The following is a 17,752-nucleotide window of genomic DNA, read 5'->3' on the forward strand; positions in this document are numbered from 1 at the left end:
TTTTTTTAAATCGACGTGATACTCCACATGCATCACTTTTCCAGAACCCAATTTTTATTACATTACACTAAGTAAGGCAGCTCTTTCCTGAGTCTGCAATAGCTAGATCATGGTGAAGGTCAGTTGGCACAAAATTGCATTCTTGGATTCTGATAATAACTCAACTTACCTGGTTCCATTTTTCATAAAACTTCATAGATTTGCTTTGCTTCAACACCAGCAACTCCTAATCAGTTTTTGCAGTAGTGAAATTTTCATATTTGTTTTTTTACGCACATACTGCGGAATAGCATGGAGAGCTTTCCATTATTTTTGAGTGTCAAACATTCAAAACTCAAGTAATCTCCATTCTCCAAAATGGCGGTTGCGGATTTAATTCAGTACGTACAAAGTTTTCACGATTAGAATCACAACCATGAAAGATTCAATAACTTAGGTAAAGGCTCTGATATTCATGTAGGCAGCAGTTAGTTTTTATAAATTATCAAATTCAGAAGACTTAGTGATGTAGATGCAGACGAAAAACTTGTAAATTTTGAGTATGGGAAATGGCAGCTATGGTTGGTCACACAGCCTCACTGACATGACGATGAACAAGTTCTCTCAAGATTTTAAAGCACATTAAAAATTCTTCCATGAAAAATAATTACACAGCTATAACAATCGGACTTTACTCTTAAATTTTTCCACATAAAATAGATGTGTGCCAAAAATGTAAAATGGTTCAAATTGCTGTTAAACGTAACATACACTACATTGCTTAACAGTTTACAAGCAGGCCTATGCATATGGGGTCATATAGGTAACAGGTGATCTATTTATAGCGCACTGCACTTTGTAACTATGCTCTATGAGGTAAAGGGTTAAAAAAAATTATGCTTAATTATATTTTCAATAGCTCTAGTTTTGGGGATCATAACTTTTATGAAGTCTGTCTTTTATGAATGGCATCAAGTCATTTTTGAAATGCATACAATTGCATACAGCAGAGTATTTTTTATTTTTTCCTGCTAAATATCATTATGTATATTTTTTCCTGCAAAATATCATTATGTATATTTTTTCCTGCTAAATATCATTATGTATATCTTTCCTGCTAAATATCATTATGTATATTTTTTCCTGCTAAATATCATTATGTTATAGGTTGCTGAAATTCTGCTGCATCACAATGTGGATGTGAACATCAATGGAGGGGTGGGGGATAGGCCCCTCCACCTGGCCTGTGCCAAGGGTTTCCTACGGATTACTCAGCTGCTCTTGGAGGGAAACTCACAAAAGAAGGCTGATGGTATAAACAAGACTGCCTTTCTTAATGTAGCATTGACCTGTGTTTATGGTCACATGTATTAACAATGACATGTTTTAAACATCTGCCTTTTTCAGCAGCTAAGACAGTATAACCTTTTCATAATTGATGCTCAAAGACCCCAAAGTGTGTCCTCAATTGACAAGTATCCATTATTTGCAGACAGTGTTTGTAAAATGGAGATAAGGGTTATAAAATGTTCTATTTCATAAATGTGTGTCCTTTACATTGAGACATTTGTAGGGTAAGGTTTGACTGTATTGTATAATTAAACCTCTGATAAACAACCACCTGTCTTGACACTTAAGGCCATTTTTTTCTCTTCTTGGAAACAAATATTCTATATTTGTACATTGACGTTTGTGCTGATGATTTGCTATTTTGTTTTTGAATAATGATCCATAATGTGGGGGAAAAGCATCAAATTTCCTGCTGGGATTTAACAAAATCTTGTTTTAGTCCTAAACCAGAGCATATATTAGATTATAGCAGTCTTTTGTTGATATGTTATGATGACTAAATTTTCAGTGAATGTGAAGGATGATGAGGGACACAGGCCTATACATTTCTGCTGTAAGTCAGGCCACCTAGGTATTCTTCAATACCTCCTTGAGGAAAATGCAGACCCACATGTAGTCAATATCTATGGAGACACTCCACTTCACCTGTAAGTACTATACTCCGCTTTACCAGTAAGTACTACACTCCACTTCACCTGTAAGTACTACACTCCACTTCACCTGTAAGTAGCACACTCCACTTCACCTGTAAGTACTACACTCCACTTCACTTGTAAGTACTACACTCCACTTCACCTGTAAGTACTACACTCCACTTCATCTGTAAATACTATTTGAAAGTTGCACAAAGAGATGTCTGTATTCCTGTGCCCTGTTTATGGTGGGAGCATATATTGTTAACCATGTTCAGCCATTACATGTCACATGTAGTGTTAACCATGTTCAGCCATTACATGTCACATGTAGTGTTAACCATGTCCAGCCATTACATGTCACATGTAGTGTTAATCATGTCCAGCCATTACATGTCACATGCAGTGTTAACCATGTCCAGCCATTGGGGCCCTGAGTGGCCGAGTGGTCTAAAGCGCTCTCCATTACGAATCACTGCCATCTCACCTATGTCTGCATGGGTTCGAGTCTAGGATTCGGCCAATGTGGGTATGTGAGAAAGCTTGCCAGTAGCTTCTCATGGGCCGGTGGTTCTTACCGGGGTTTTCCAGGGTTCTTCCTCCACCAGTAATACTGGCCGCCATGTATAGCCTATCGTGTGCTGAAAAATGGTGTTAAACCCCACAACAACAACAACAACAACAACAATGTCCAGCCATTACATGCCACATGTAGTGTTAACCATGTCCAACCATTACATCATGACAAGAGTTGTGTTATGCATGTTTAACCATTACATCATGTCAAATGTAGTGTAACCTAAGCCCATAATATTACATGTAGTGCTGCTAATTTCCAACCATTACATCATGTCACATGTGGTGTTGCATATGTCCATCATATCACATGTAGTGTTTCCAATGTCTAGTCATTACATCATGTCACACCTAGTGGTGCTTTCACAATACACATAGGGAGTATTGATGGGAAATTTGTGTTTTCTTAATACACATAGGGATTACCGAAGAGTGCTCTCTAAGGGAATGATCACAAGCAGGAGTTTTTATATTTCTTTACCAATACATATTAAAGTATCTATGGAGATACATATTTTCACTTATAAGCACCTGTTGATCCTTAAGGTGGTTCCTAACTAATCTTCATGATTATATAAATTGTTTTGTTTCTAGTATTTTAATCCATTCTTAATCCACCCATAAATGGTCTACCAACATCATCCCTATTAGGCATTCAGGTTTTGTGTGTGATGTAACAAATTGTAAAATGGGCAATATTACTAGAGAAAAGCAAAGATGATGCAGAATAAATGCAAACAGGATGATGAAAGTATTTTGAAAAGAAGAACAGTTCACAAGTGCAAAATGATGAAATTGAAATGAAACTTGAATGTATTTCATGAAATGATTTGAAAATCAATTTTTGTCACGTTGGTCCTAATCTAGGTTTTTAGTCTTTACACTGACAGACAATTTTTCAATCCATACAAGCTATGACAATGCAGATATAACAGATGCATTGTTTTGATGACGTCATCTCTCTGGTGGTTGTATCTGTACAATTTTTATTTGAAAAATATCAGAATAAACTTTGCCGATAGCTATTCTATACCTATATTTTCACATTTATTGTCTCATTTTTTTATAGATATTATATATAAATGGTAGATTTAATGCTAACTGATTTATGTTATGCATATGCTATTTTATTAAAGCATACTCATAAGATGAGATAAAAAAAAGCAGTAGTTCTCTATCGGAAAACACAACTTCAGTAAATGTATCTTGATTTCATTTCAAATTAATGGAATTGAAAGGAAACAATGCAAATGATACAAGCAAAATCTAAATGGATTTCTGAGACTAAATGAAAAGCAACAAAATGAATGTTTAAATTAAAGCCTGAATGAATAGGAAATGAAAATTTATTTCCTTTGCACTTCATTTGTATCAGAAATGCATCAGATCTTCACTTAAATGTATTTCTGATGCACAGATGAAATGCAGATATGGTAAAATGACCTGTTCATAGGATCGAGTCAGTGTTGCCATTGTCAAAGTTCTGGATGATGCAGACCACTCCAGTGGCCTAGTGGTTAGAGCATCCGCCTCAGATTCAGGCAGTCGCACAATCGAACCTCAGCTGAGTCATACCAAAGACCTACAAAAATGGTACTGGCAGCAGCCTCACTTGGCACTTAGTGTTACGAAGGTAGTGTTATGACTGGTTGGCCTGGTGTTGGAATAATTTGACTGGCTGGGGCATGATGCTACATGTCTGTTGCATGATGCCCCAGTGCTTAACATCACTATAAATTGCCACACTGCAGACGTCATAGTGATATGACTGAAAAATTGTTAAAGCTACTTTAAAAATCCAAATCACACTCACAAACACACACACACATGATGATGCCTTTAGTATCCCCCCCAAAAAAATTGCATCATATTGTATAACCAACATTACCTTTTCTTCAGTTGGCAGTAAGTAATTGAACTATTTGATATCATGGAAGATTTTTATAGTTTTAAAATGGACTTTTAAAATCATTAAAAAAATATATTTTGATATTGCAGTTTGTTATGTGTGTATATGTGTATGTCCATGTTAATTATGCCATTCAGTATTCACATTATGGAGTCTCCTTTTAATTATGATAACTAGGTTGGATTTGCTTTTTTCCAATTTCAGTGCATGTTATAACAATAAACTGGAGATAGTACGACAACTTGTTACCAGAACTGGAACAGAAAGTTTAGTCAAGGAAAATATTTTCAGTGAAACTCCGTTACATTGGTGAGTTATAATTGTTTGTAAAAGTTAAATTTCCATTAAATAGATGAAATATTTCACATTTTTGCCCTCTTTTTTCATTCATGAAATGTATTTTTTAAAATTGTTAGAGTAATTATACCCACAGAAGGATATTCAAACAGGAAAATTTAATGTAGGAAAACTTCTTTGTCACCTAATAAATAGCATGTGCTTGAGGCATTCAATTTAATCACAGTGAAATTAGTCTATATCAAGTTGCCTAGTAACCACCCTACTATGTGTGTATATCCAGGTTGCCTAGTAACATCCTACTATGTGTGTATATCCAGGTTGCCTAGGAATCATCCTACTATGTGTGTATATCCAGGTGTCAGCCAGTTTAAGTCTTTAAGAACAGTAAAACCTAGTTATATAAACTTCTACTGTTAAAAGTTATTCATCAAAATTAAACATCTTTAAGACCAGATTTTATTGTATTTATAATCATGTTTGAGTTTTAGTGATTGTTATTTTTCTATTGCAGTGCCTGTACATGTGGTAAGAGTCTAGAGCTCATCAAATTACTTATGGATCAGCCATCTGTAAATATCAACTACCAAGGCAAAGATAAACACACTGGTCAGTATTATTTAAAAAATAGTGTATAGACTCATGAAGCCATTTTTCAAAAAATTGTGTATTGAGGAATGAATGGTATTATGTTTTAATTGCAATGATCAGTTATTATAGGTAATTTATTTGCATACTGGAAAACAGAAGCCACGACTAGGAAGAACTTGATGAAAATTATAAATGTTGTTAGTTTAAATGTTATGTGATTTAAGAAAAAGGACGATATTATGGGTCAGAATATTTTATATAATGTATTAGTATTGTCAAGAAGTAACACTAGTTTTAAGCTGTTAAATACACAATCTGTTGTAGAACAGAAAATGGATGGGGGGATCATCCCCTACCATTATATGTAAATAATGGTAGTGCTTGAAAATATTATGCACAATATTTGCGCCTTGGTTAATTTTTAGTAGGATTTTGATGGCAGAATCTGACACATGTGACCATGTAAATTGCTGTAAAATCAGGATAATGCAAACAAGAACTAACTTTTTTCCCTTTGCTAATGAAATTGATAAGATAGCATTTTTTTGATTTTTGTTCATGTGTTCATTCAAGCAATGCCTTATATTTGTTTAACATGTTCTGCATTTATTTTATTCATTTTTTTTGTGCTCACTATCTTGTGCCATATTACATCGAAACATAGAAATTGGCCTTTGAGTGCATCTCAGAGAGAGTAACTTTGTCATATTAAACTAGGTCACTGTGTTATAACTTTAGTATTTTAAGCTTCTGTTAATAACACTCTCAGTTTCTTCTTCAGATATGTTACCTGATCATAATACATTAGGAGAACTACTGCAACATAAATCCAGCCCTTCCAGGCTAAAACATCTTAGCTAAAGAGCTAAAAGTTATCTGCCCACTTAGGTGGTAGTTAGATTGATCTGGGATAGATGCTGAATCCTATGAATGCTTCAGTTACTACCTCCGCTTATGTTTCATAGCACAACTCTTTTTGCACTTTGCCTACTCATTGATCAGTCACACATTACTTGATACAACCGGTGACCAGTTTAGTGCCACAGTATACACAGGATATGGAGTCACTGTGTTTTCATGCCTTTATCACTCAAAGGGAAAATTTGTTTAGTGATAAAATCCCACTCAGGATAAGCTCCTTTAGACAGTCTTCTCTAATTTCATTTCAGTTTGCACATGAGACATCAGTATTGCCCTGTTCACCTAGACATGACAAAGTATGCTCACATGCTTTGCCTTTCTTTGCTATATCTCACTGGGTTCAAAGTGTCTCTCACTTGTTGCCATCAGAGTTTCAGTCTCCTCTTCCTTCTCCATCAACAGCTTGGTCCAAAGTTCCAGCATCTGTTGACATGTTAATCAACAAAGACCAACTGGCATTCAACTGTTGTCACTGTCAGGTTGAGTGGCTGACTTGGAGAGCATGACATACACATGGCAGTCATGGTAATGGCAAAGCCCTCATCACTAAGCACAACATCAGATTCCATCTTGGTTGGTGCTATTAAAACTGTTTTTTTTTTGTATAGTACATATCCTAAAACTCACTGCCAACGTAAGAAATTTGACAAAGTTATGGAACATACAATGGCCCTTTTCTATCACTATTGGACTCTATCATCAGAATCTGACCACATGAGGTCAATATATTAGCTGATTCTGCTTGTTTTGTGGAATTATGGGCCAGCTTACATTGACCAGTATCCAGCAAGTCATCCTAACATCAGTACACTATCACTCATAAGCCTCAGTCTATTAGAGACATACTATTTTACAAGCCTGTGAAAATACTAGAGTCGAGAAAAAAATGCAACTGAAGGTTTTGGTAGGACAGTAAGAGCCTCAGAGCCAGTAATCCAAGATGATGAAAAAGTATCATTTCCACTGGCTAAATGGAGTGTCACACAACAGCTGTTTTTCAATTTTCCCAGTGTAACTATTTTGATGCAGTGTTAAACTAGCGATAGAAGACTGTATGATACAGGTCATAGCTGGGGTCCTCAAACAGCGAGATGCAAGTGACAGGGCATAAACATGTTTTCTTTAGCTGGTAATAAGAATGGTAATAAATATACTTAGACTTATGCATCTTGAATTTCCTTAAATTGTACTTTGTTAGTTCTTCAACTCTGACCAGCATGTCCTGCAAAACCTGCTACAAACAGAAGCTGTACTGGAATTTTGAGTAGTCTAAATCCCCAGTTGAAATCAATTCACTTTATGTCACTGTCTTGACCCAAGAATACAACCTCTCATAATAAAAAAAGCGAAATTTAGCTGAATCAACATATAAACAAAATCCATGCACATTCATTCACTATATGACTCTAAATTTCAATTTTAAGTAGATCAAAACGACATTTCTAAACTTATGTAGAGTGTGCGAATATGTTAAAAGGCCTCAGGGCAGAGCAGTGTGTGCATAAATACAGTTGTTGTGTATTGATGAATATATGGTTCTAAGTTTATTTTGGAATAAAGCATAAATTCAGTAACATTGCTTATTGTAATGTCCTTTGTTGTTTAGCCTTTGGTAGTTAAACGAAATGAGCATATAATAAAAAGGTTACTGCATTTGTATGGAAAAATATGAAAATGTTTTTTTTCTGCAAAATACTGCACGCTGAAGGGTTGTGCAGTATTTTGCTGAAAAACTCATTCATATTTTCCCCATTAGATGCAGTAACCTATAAATATTCTTGTCTTTGCCTGTATGCCAATTATCCAGCTTTTTACAGTAGTATTTAAAATTTGACCTGAGATTTAATCAGAACCCTGTTGTCACTGTTTCAGCTCTTCACAGTGCATGTTTCCATGGGCATGTACGCGTTGTTCAGTTTCTACTTGAGAATGGAGCCGATATGAACCTGGTGGCATCGGTCAGTGACCAGAATGGGGGCAGTGAAAAGAGGGAGGAACAAACTGCCCTTATGTGGGCATATGAAAAAGGTATGGTGTGCAAATGGGTTAAATGTTTGATTGCCATTCAAATCATTAGAAATCACTGTCACAGAAAACTGTCATTGTTTACCTTACGAGATTAGACTGTGCAACATGTAGCTTATTTTATTTGGTAATTCAGAATTCAGGCCATGTTGCAATAAAATAAAAATGCTGAACTTGCAGCCTTTTCTCAGTAATGAGTCTATAGTTTGTATATTAAAAGGTTGATGTTTTAGTAGAATGTGACTTTCATAAGTTTTAAGTTCTCCTGTATAATATGGTCAGTTATAGGACCATCTTTCTGGCATTTCTTGTCCGTCCTTGTTATCAGTACTACTGAATTACATGGTGGAAGGTCATGAAACATAGCATACAGTTTTGTCCTTATGTCCAGTTCATTCTAAATGACCATTGGAAATTATTTTAATCACTATACCTCCTGAATGGATGGTCGTGCTGACATGGGCTTTTTTGCTAAAACACTTTTTATGTTATGTAGATTGTCTTAAGTAAACATCATGCCAATTTGACTTCCAGCATGGCCACCATGGTGCCATCATGAAAATCTTGTCATCATTGCTCCGTAACAGATAGTGGTATTAAAATAGGTTTTTCACTAAACAAGACTTCTTTCGATAATATAGATGCTCTTAAATGACCTGAACATTTTAAAAAAATTATTATTGCTACTAAACAGATTATTGTATGAACAGGGGTTTTCACAATAAGATTTGCTATGATATGGCAGTCTTTAAAATCCTACTGAACAGGTGGTTATCTCATACAATACATGCATACTTACATTTCTACCTACCTACCTTCCTACCTACCTACCTACCAACCTACCTACCTAGAGGTTATTGTGTAAATAGGAGGTAATTTTCCCTTAGAATATTTATAAATTAAGTTCTTGGGCAATATTTTTCAAGTAATGATTTTTTTATGCATAATTTTCAAACAAATTGATACATACAATATGTATGTGATCTGCATGCAAGTCACAGCACATGGTATCAGTGATGGCGTAAAATTGAGCTCATTGGCACAACTTGAATGTTATTTCTTCATTATTAATGAGCGAGCATCAGCTGTACACACAGACACACATGTAGTTAAATATTGTTTGAAAATAGTACTGATATAACTGAGCTGTAATGGAGGCCACCTTTTGAAGAAAAGAAATATTGCTGCTTCTCCTCATTGGATTGTTTTATTGACAATGAGATTCCACTAAAAAAACTGTTTGTGGTTTGTCTGGAATGAAAATGATCTTCATATGTCCTGCACAGTTGCCAACTTTAAATGTTTCTTTTCTTCTTCTCCTTAAGTCATTTGTATTGATATGCTTTTTCCCCACTAAAACTCTTCTTGAATAAAGTAGTTGGTCCTAAATGAAAATGTTATGGTCACCATATAGGTCATGGTCAGAATCCTAAATAACTATATAACCTCAAAAATAGATGCTTAAGCAGCCATTTTTATAAAAAAAAAATTTTATAATGGCTGCTTTTCCTGAATAGTTGTAACCATCTGCATCTGCTTCTGAATGAAAATAATGCCAATCTGACCTCTGATTTCCAACATGACAACCACAGTGGCTGTCTAACAGATCGTATTATCACTACTATGCTTGAAGTGATGGTGGCATTGACAGAGAGTTTTACTAAAATACTTATTGCAAAGTGGGATTGGTCCAGAATGAAAATGGTGCAGATCTGACAATAAAAATGTTTGTGATGTTGTAAACTTTTTTAAAAACCAGACCTACTTTATCTTGGAGTTTAGTTAGTGAGCACATACAATTATGAATGGATTTTTTTTTCAAAATTAGTTTAAGGATATATCTAAACAATACGGTGGGTGATTTAATCAAACTTAGCGTGTTGGTATATTTTGACTGTATTTGTAATGTGCTTGTTGGTCTTCTGTCCATGATACCATGTTAAAGGTTTCAGTTTTTAGTACAGTGCTTGTGAACATGTTAATGCAAGCATAAAAGAAAATCTCTTTGTTGCTAACTTTAGTATGTTAGAGTTTCTGAAGAATGATGATTCTATTGCTCATCAATTAAAAAGGATAAAAGGAGGGAAGAAACAGACTTTGATGTGAATTTCTGCTCTTTTTTGGTCAGGAGAACATCAGTCCCATTTATGGACTCTTGTTTTCAGTGTCTTATGTTATCAATGAAATCTGAGTGCAGCATTGAAACTATTTACTCAAAAAGTCAGCATAACAGGTGTATACCACTGTCCAATGCTACTATAATCCAGTGGTAAAGTGCTCAATGTTGACTGATTCAGAGATGAGTAGATATAATTGACGGAAACATATTCTTCAGACTAGAGATCCATCCAGCTGTTTATGCCATGAAAAACAAAAATTTTAATTGCACTAGTAGACCTCTGAATCAAATTGTGCAGCAGCTGGATTCAAGAGCAAAGACAATGCCAAAATAAAGCATGCATTTTCTAATGACTTAATCACAATACAATCTAGTTGCTGTGGAGTTTCTGTTTTGAAATTTGATCTCAATTTTAGTTTTGTAAAACAAGTGAAAAGTATATTTACAAAACACATTCTCATACTGCCTTACTTTTACTTCTTTAATTCCACTTATTGAATGTATTATTGACAGTAACAGAAAAAAGACTTGAACCCAAAAGTTTATTATTAATACCCCTTTTCTTGCTGACTTAAATGAAAATATAGCTGACTATAATCAAAATATAGCTGATTATAATCAAAATATAGCTGACTGTAATCAAAATGTAGCTGACTAATGAAAATATAGCTGACTATAATGAAAATATAGCTGACTATAATCAAAATGTAGCTGACTGTAATGAAAATATAGCTGATTATAATCAAAATATAGCTGACTATAATCAAAATATAGTTGACTATAATCAAAATATAGCTGACTATATTCAAAATATAGTTGGCTCTGTAATGAAAATGATATCATTTGACAGCTTTAATGTCATAACTCCTGTAAGTCATTGAACCTTGAATTTTGGTGTGTCTCATATTAATATAGGAACATTGTGATACGATAACCTCTAGGCAAAAACCTAATGCAGATGTTCTACTTCAGCTTAAATCATGGCTGTGATCAGTTCATTTTATCTTGATACCATTGCAGGACATGATATGATTGTTACATTACTGAAGCACCATAAGAGACCCCAAGATGAGTCGGCATGCGGCGACTATTCCCAGCCAGGAGGGGATGGGTCCTATGTATCTGTCCCCTCACCCATGGGGAAACTAAGAAGCATGACAAAGGGTGAATATTATTTATACCTATACAAATGTAATGCATGTAGGCTGTCAGCAGCAGTAGCATTCAAGATATTTCAATCCTTATTACATCTCATGATGTTTAGATTTTATGATCTGATAAAATGCTGCCTGTATTGTACTCCACATCATTTTGTCCTCTTTAAATTTAATAGTTTGAAATATGATTACTTGACTCATCAGGTTTTTCAACTCATGTGCAATATTTGTATATATCTCAGTACTGAATGATACGATTTCCATTAGGCCAAATTAAAAATGTATGCGTGGTTCTTGTTACCTGACCAACCCTATTTTTTCTGCCAAGCCTACATTTAAAAAAAGAAACTTGGAAGAAAAGAAGAGGAAAATTTCAGAGGAAAAAATTAGGAAAGGGATGTAACTATGATCAGAGTTAAATTCAGAATGTGAATGACACTTATTTTTTACATTATGCTTTATTTAGGTCTGTCCAGACCAGAAAAAAGAACCAACAAAAAAAAAAACGAACAAGATTGTATCAACCTACCTAGCCTAATTTTTTTTATGTAACGAGAACCACAAAAATTAATTTTGATAATGGCCTCATTAATCTTGTCATTTTATTGAATTCAGTAGATTCAGACTCTCCGATGGCCTTAATTTTCCCTTTTCCTACATTTTTCCTACTTATTTTAAGTTTCCTACTTCTCTTTAAATCAGCCCTACTTCCTCTACATTGTGTTGTAATTTTGGAGATATTCCTTTATCCATTTAACAGGTACTAACAGTAATGGAGAGATTCTCTCAGTGCTTTCTTTTCGTGCAGTTTTAAGGAAGCATCTGTTGTGATGTTATGAATTTGCCAAGGCACCATGTACAGCTGTTTATTGTGTTTGTGAGTGGTCAAGGCAGCATGTCAGCCTTGTGTAAACTGCAGTAAAAAAGATAAAGGTTGACTGCTATAGTGTGGAACATGTTTTTTTCTGGACTGTTGATTGTATGATTCAGCCCTACTTTTCTCTAAGATTTTCTGTGTTTTTTCCTCCTTTTTCATTTTTGAAGTAGTCCTTCTTTAGCCTTGCCTTTTCATATAATGGTACTTCAAAGCCTGTAGACTAATACAAGTAAGAAAGAAGGATGCTTTAAAAATCCATTCATGTATTCATATTTAATCATTCATTCTGTGCTCTTTTATGATTATATGTATGCATATGGGTTAACAGCACATCAGCACCATCTAGGCAGTATAGTAAAATGTCCAAGGCCATAACTGGAAAATTATCACTGGACACATCTTGTGGCCAAAGAATATGCCTCGATCAGTCACCATGTTGGAGGTTGTACCACACCTGTTCTACATCACTGAGCACTCGGGTAGTGTTTTTGGTGGAAAACTCAGTACCCATGTATTGCTTTGAAAACTATTATAGTTCACTTCTTAACCAGATACTTTTACAAGACAGTCAGATAAGATTACTTCTCAGTTATAAGGAGGAAAAAAAATTCATGACAAAGTTAGTGGTGCTGCATTTGGAGGGAGACTATTGAAACTTAAATATGTTTTAAAATACATTTGTAAATGTGGTTCTGCAGGATTTTTTCCCCCACAACATTATTATGCAGTGGAAGCTTCATGTCATTGCTATAGCATGATGTTGACAAATTCTCTGCATCTTTTCTTGAATAGGAGGAACTGTGTCAGCAAAGTTGTTTGATCATCAGATTTGTTATCCAATAGTTACAGGTTTGATACCCAGCAGGCCAGCCCACAGGGGCGCCATTTTGTGTTCCTGGGAAAGGCACTTAGTTTAATTTTTATAGCATGATATAGTCAAAAATAACATGCTGAAGGTACACTAAGGACCAGTCATTTGTCGAAAAGAGGAGATAAAATTGCACCCACATGTTAAGTTTCATCATCTTGTTAAAGTTTATTTTATTCACATGAATGAATATACAGGTCTTACAATTCAGATTGCAGCATACAAAACTATTCAGAATGCAACATATAACATATTCTGTTGCAACTTACAATACTATTCTGGTTGCAACTTACAACTCTATTCTACTTGCAACTTACAACACTATTCTGGTTGCAACTTACAACTCTATTCTACTTGCAACTTACAACAGTCAATCTTCTGGTTGCAGTTGTATCCACCATACTAACAATTTACTAAACATGTTATGAAAAGAATGGGATACACACATGAATAATCAAGGACAAATTTCAGTGTGAGGAGAATGAAAATTACAAACTCAAATGAAATAACACTATAATTTGCCTCTTATTTATATGTGAGATTAAAAACCGTATTTTCGTCTCTCTTACTTCACACAAAAAATAGGGGGAAAAAAGTTGAGATATTTTATTCTTTTTCTTCAGAGAATATAGAAAACATGTTGAGATATTTAATTTTTTTCATCAGAGAAAATAGAATGTTGAGATTTTTTATTCTTTCTTCCTCAGAGAAAACAAAAAGAACATTGAGATATTTTTTTTTTCTTGAAAGAAAATGGAAAAAATGTTGAGATATTTTCTTCTTTTTCTTCAGAGAAAATAGGAAATGTTATGATTTTATTCTTTTTCTTCAGAGAAAATAGATGTCTTGCAGCTTAGAGCTATGCTCCCTCACCACTTTCAAATGCAGCTGTCAGAAATAGAGTTCCAAGAACCCATTGGCAGTGGCTCTTTTGGAAAGGTTTACAGAGGAAACTGTCGAGGCAAAATGGTGGCTATCAAACAGTTAGTACTCTTTTTGTTGATTTAATCACAGTAGTATGTTTGAGAATTTGTCATTGCTTTTTCATTAAAAGAATTATGAATGGCTGAGTCTGCTTTTCTATGCATGCAGGCAAACTTACATGCCATTATGCATCGTCAATACTTGCTTTTATCTTCAGACCACCTGCAAATTGCACACAGTTCTTAATACACTGCTAAACATTCATAATAAAATTAGGGAAACTGGTGACTTCCTGCAGTCTTGGCAAGAAGTAATGGTGGTACCAATATCCAAACCTTGAAGGGACCTAACTGACCTTTCCATTGATAATCCCATATCAGTTCAAGCTGTACAGTAATACCTCGAACATTCGCAAGGTTAGGTTCCAGAACCAGTCGCGGATCAGGAGGAATAGCAAATGTTTGGTACGAGTCACTAAAAATGCTAATAAATGCTTATTTCTATGGTTTAAACCCTAAATATGACCCAAATCATGCTCCCAAAGCACTTTAATTTCATTTAAAAGTTAGCTTAATACATTACCCTTAAAAAGAGAAATAAATGGTTGACGTAAAAATAGAGTACAGTATCGCCTAATGGGTATTTGACACACTAGCGCATTTACAGTACGGTACATGTATACTAATATTACCCCTATACTAATTCATTGGCTGCCGTTTTCTTTTGCACTCACAGTAAGGTAAAACCAAGTAACGAATGGGACTGTAAACTTAATGACTGACGTTTTCTTTGTCATTGTCAGGAAGATAAACTAGGTAAACTTCATTTGTCACAGAAGTCATATAACGAAGGTACAATTCAATAAAATAAAGAAAACATGTACGTAGAGGGTACCAATGAAAATTTCGTGAATCCGTGAATTCGTGAATCCAGAAACGTGAATGCACGAGGTATTACTGTATTTGCAAAAACATAGAATGGATGATAAACTGTAGACTACTCTGGTATGTTGAGTCCAGCAGACTACCATCAGATAGTCAGCGTGTATTCAGATGCCAGAGAGACACAATAGAACATTGTAAAACATTTTATTAGAGAAAGAACATATCATTGCCATCATTTTTGACTTGATTTAAGTTTATGGCACTGCATGGAAATATGGCATAATCTATAACCTTTTCAGCTTGGGTCATCTAAATCCATGTTTGAATCTGTCCTTAGAAACAGCAAAAATAAGGGTTTGTGTGTGTGCGTGATTTGAATTTTAACGCAGCTTTAACAATTTTTCAGTCAATACATATTGTTACGATGTCTGCAGTATGGCAGTTTTTAGTGATGTCTAGCACTGGGTCATGATGCTGCATGATGTCCTACCCAGTCACATTATCCTGAAACCAGACTGACCAGTCCTAACACTAACTTAATGCTGAGTGTCTAGCGAGGCAGCTGTTTTTGTACCATTTATATAAGTTGTTGGTTTGACTCAGCCAGTGTTTGAACTCACAGCCTCCCACATCCGAGGCAGATGATCTAACCACTAGGCCACTGGAGTGGCAAAAAAATATAAGGGTTTTTGAAATGCTGAAAAATTCTGTATTTCCAAATCACCACTGTGGTAATCAAAACCTTCCAGAATAATGTTTGACCTTTGTGAATCATAAAGTCGACAACAAACTGTCTTCTTTTCAGAGTATGATCATTGAAATCAGACCCTTCTATCATAGTCATACTTCCCTGTATACTTATGGTTCAGAAGATGGAGACAAAAGTTGGAAATACCATTACAGCACTCCATGGCATCTGCCAGTTATATGATAAAATCTAAATTTTACTGCAAAAATTAGTCTTAAACAAAGCTTGGACTATGTTAAAACCTCTCAGAAAACTAATTGCATCATTTTGGGTGGGAACTATCATTCCTCATTGAAAGCCTTGCAGAATCTTATATCTGACAATCTGTTAATATCCCAGGTATTAGAGATAAATGATGTTCTCATAAATTCTAAAAAAAAAAGATTCATTGCTGTTGGGTCTCTGGTCATATTAATATAAAGGGTAACGAAACAAAGTCACCTGGTCCGCTCAGGTGGCCTAGTGGTAAGAGCATGCGCCTCAGATGCAGAGGCCACGGGTTTGAACCCCTGTCCGAGTCGTACCAAAGATTTTTGAAAATGGTACTAACAGCTGCTTCACTAGGTGCTCAGCATTAACAGGTTAATGTTAGAACTGGTTGGCCTTTTGTCAGGATAATGTGACTGGGTGGGACATGATGCTACATGTCTGCGCATGATGCCTCAGTGCTAGACAGCACAATAAACTGCCACACTGCAGACATCATAGTGATATGACTGAATTTTTTTTAAGTTACGTTAAAACCCAAATCACACACACACATACTCACACCTATAGTCACCCATTTTTTAAATGGACGATTCAATATACAAACTTAATATATTGTATAAATTAGTATTTTCATTGTACTTGGAAAAATATGTAGAATGAAAATTACAGAAACAAACTTAAGAATATAAAATCCACTATCAAAGAGTGGCATCCCTCATATTGAACAGACCAGAGAGGTGATGTGTTATCATGTCAGTCATGTTTTGGACATGAATACTGGACTCGTGCACACCTGCTGAAGGATTAAATTCAGCTAGAATGTATACTATGCCAGTGTCCATTGACATTGGAAAACATTATTGTTGAGTTGTTAATTTCCACCCACAAGATATTTTTTTTCTTCTATGTTTTTACTGAGGCCTTGGGTGGCCAAATGTTCTAAGGTACTTGCCTTTACAGACCACTGACATCTCACCTCAGTCCCTATGGTTTGAGTCTTGGGCTTGACCATAATGGGTATGTGAGGAAGCTTGCCAGTATCATCATGCGGGTCAGTGGTTCTTCCTGGGCTTCTTCCAAGATCGTCCTCCACCAAATACACTGGCTGTCATTTGTTTGCCGAGAAATGGTGTTGAAACCATGACAGCAACAGATGTTTGATTCTGATTGTCTGTTCATTCATCCTTTATCCACACTTTCATTTCTCTTTAATCCATGTGTGACCTCTTTGAAATTTGGTACTTATATTAATATGACTGTGATCAGAGTGTACCTTTTGCTATTCAGATTTCTTTAGTTTCAATACTTTTAATGTTTTTTATCATTTGTCTTTTCTTCCATCCATTATCCAGACTTTGATTGCAGTGGCCAAAAAAACCATTTAAGATATCTCATTGAAATTTTCTATTTCTTGTACCAATGGCATTTTTGTGCCTTTTGCTGTATTCAGTTCTTCGTTTTCAATATCAATATGCTCTGAGACAAAACTCCAAAATCATTCAAAATTTCTCGTAGAACATTTTCACACATATTATACTAGTGGTCTGGATGCTGCTGTTGCTATTACAAGCTTTATCAGTTTAAATATTCTATGTTTTTATCTGTTGGTCTGTCCATCGATTCACACTTGTTTCTGGAAATATCCTATGATACATATCCTGTTGTAGTAATCAAAATCTTGCCCT

The 17,752-nt window shown here is 35.0% G+C and overlaps 1 protein-coding gene across 1 annotated transcript in view; it reads left to right on the forward strand.

Moving 5' to 3' along the window:
• The window catches only part of LOC149778293 (serine/threonine-protein kinase TNNI3K-like), a 92,281-nt gene that overhangs the window by 41,846 nt on the left and 32,683 nt on the right, over nt 1-17,752 (forward strand). The window contains exons 8-14 of the mRNA XM_089939104.1: nt 1,147-1,291; nt 1,838-1,976; nt 4,651-4,755; nt 5,258-5,352; nt 8,128-8,283; nt 11,420-11,563; nt 14,134-14,284. Of these exons, the coding sequence (XP_089795230.1) occupies nt 1,147-1,291; nt 1,838-1,976; nt 4,651-4,755; nt 5,258-5,352; nt 8,128-8,283; nt 11,420-11,563; nt 14,134-14,284 (935 nt within the window). The remainder of the gene's footprint in view (nt 1-1,146; nt 1,292-1,837; nt 1,977-4,650; nt 4,756-5,257; nt 5,353-8,127; nt 8,284-11,419; nt 11,564-14,133; nt 14,285-17,752) is intronic.

The sequence above is a fragment of the Sinohyriopsis cumingii genome, chromosome 17 (genome assembly GCF_028554795.1).
Source record: "Sinohyriopsis cumingii isolate HCF-2022 chromosome 17, ASM2855479v2, whole genome shotgun sequence".
In the NCBI taxonomy this organism is placed as follows: domain Eukaryota; kingdom Metazoa; phylum Mollusca; class Bivalvia; order Unionida; family Unionidae; genus Sinohyriopsis; species Sinohyriopsis cumingii.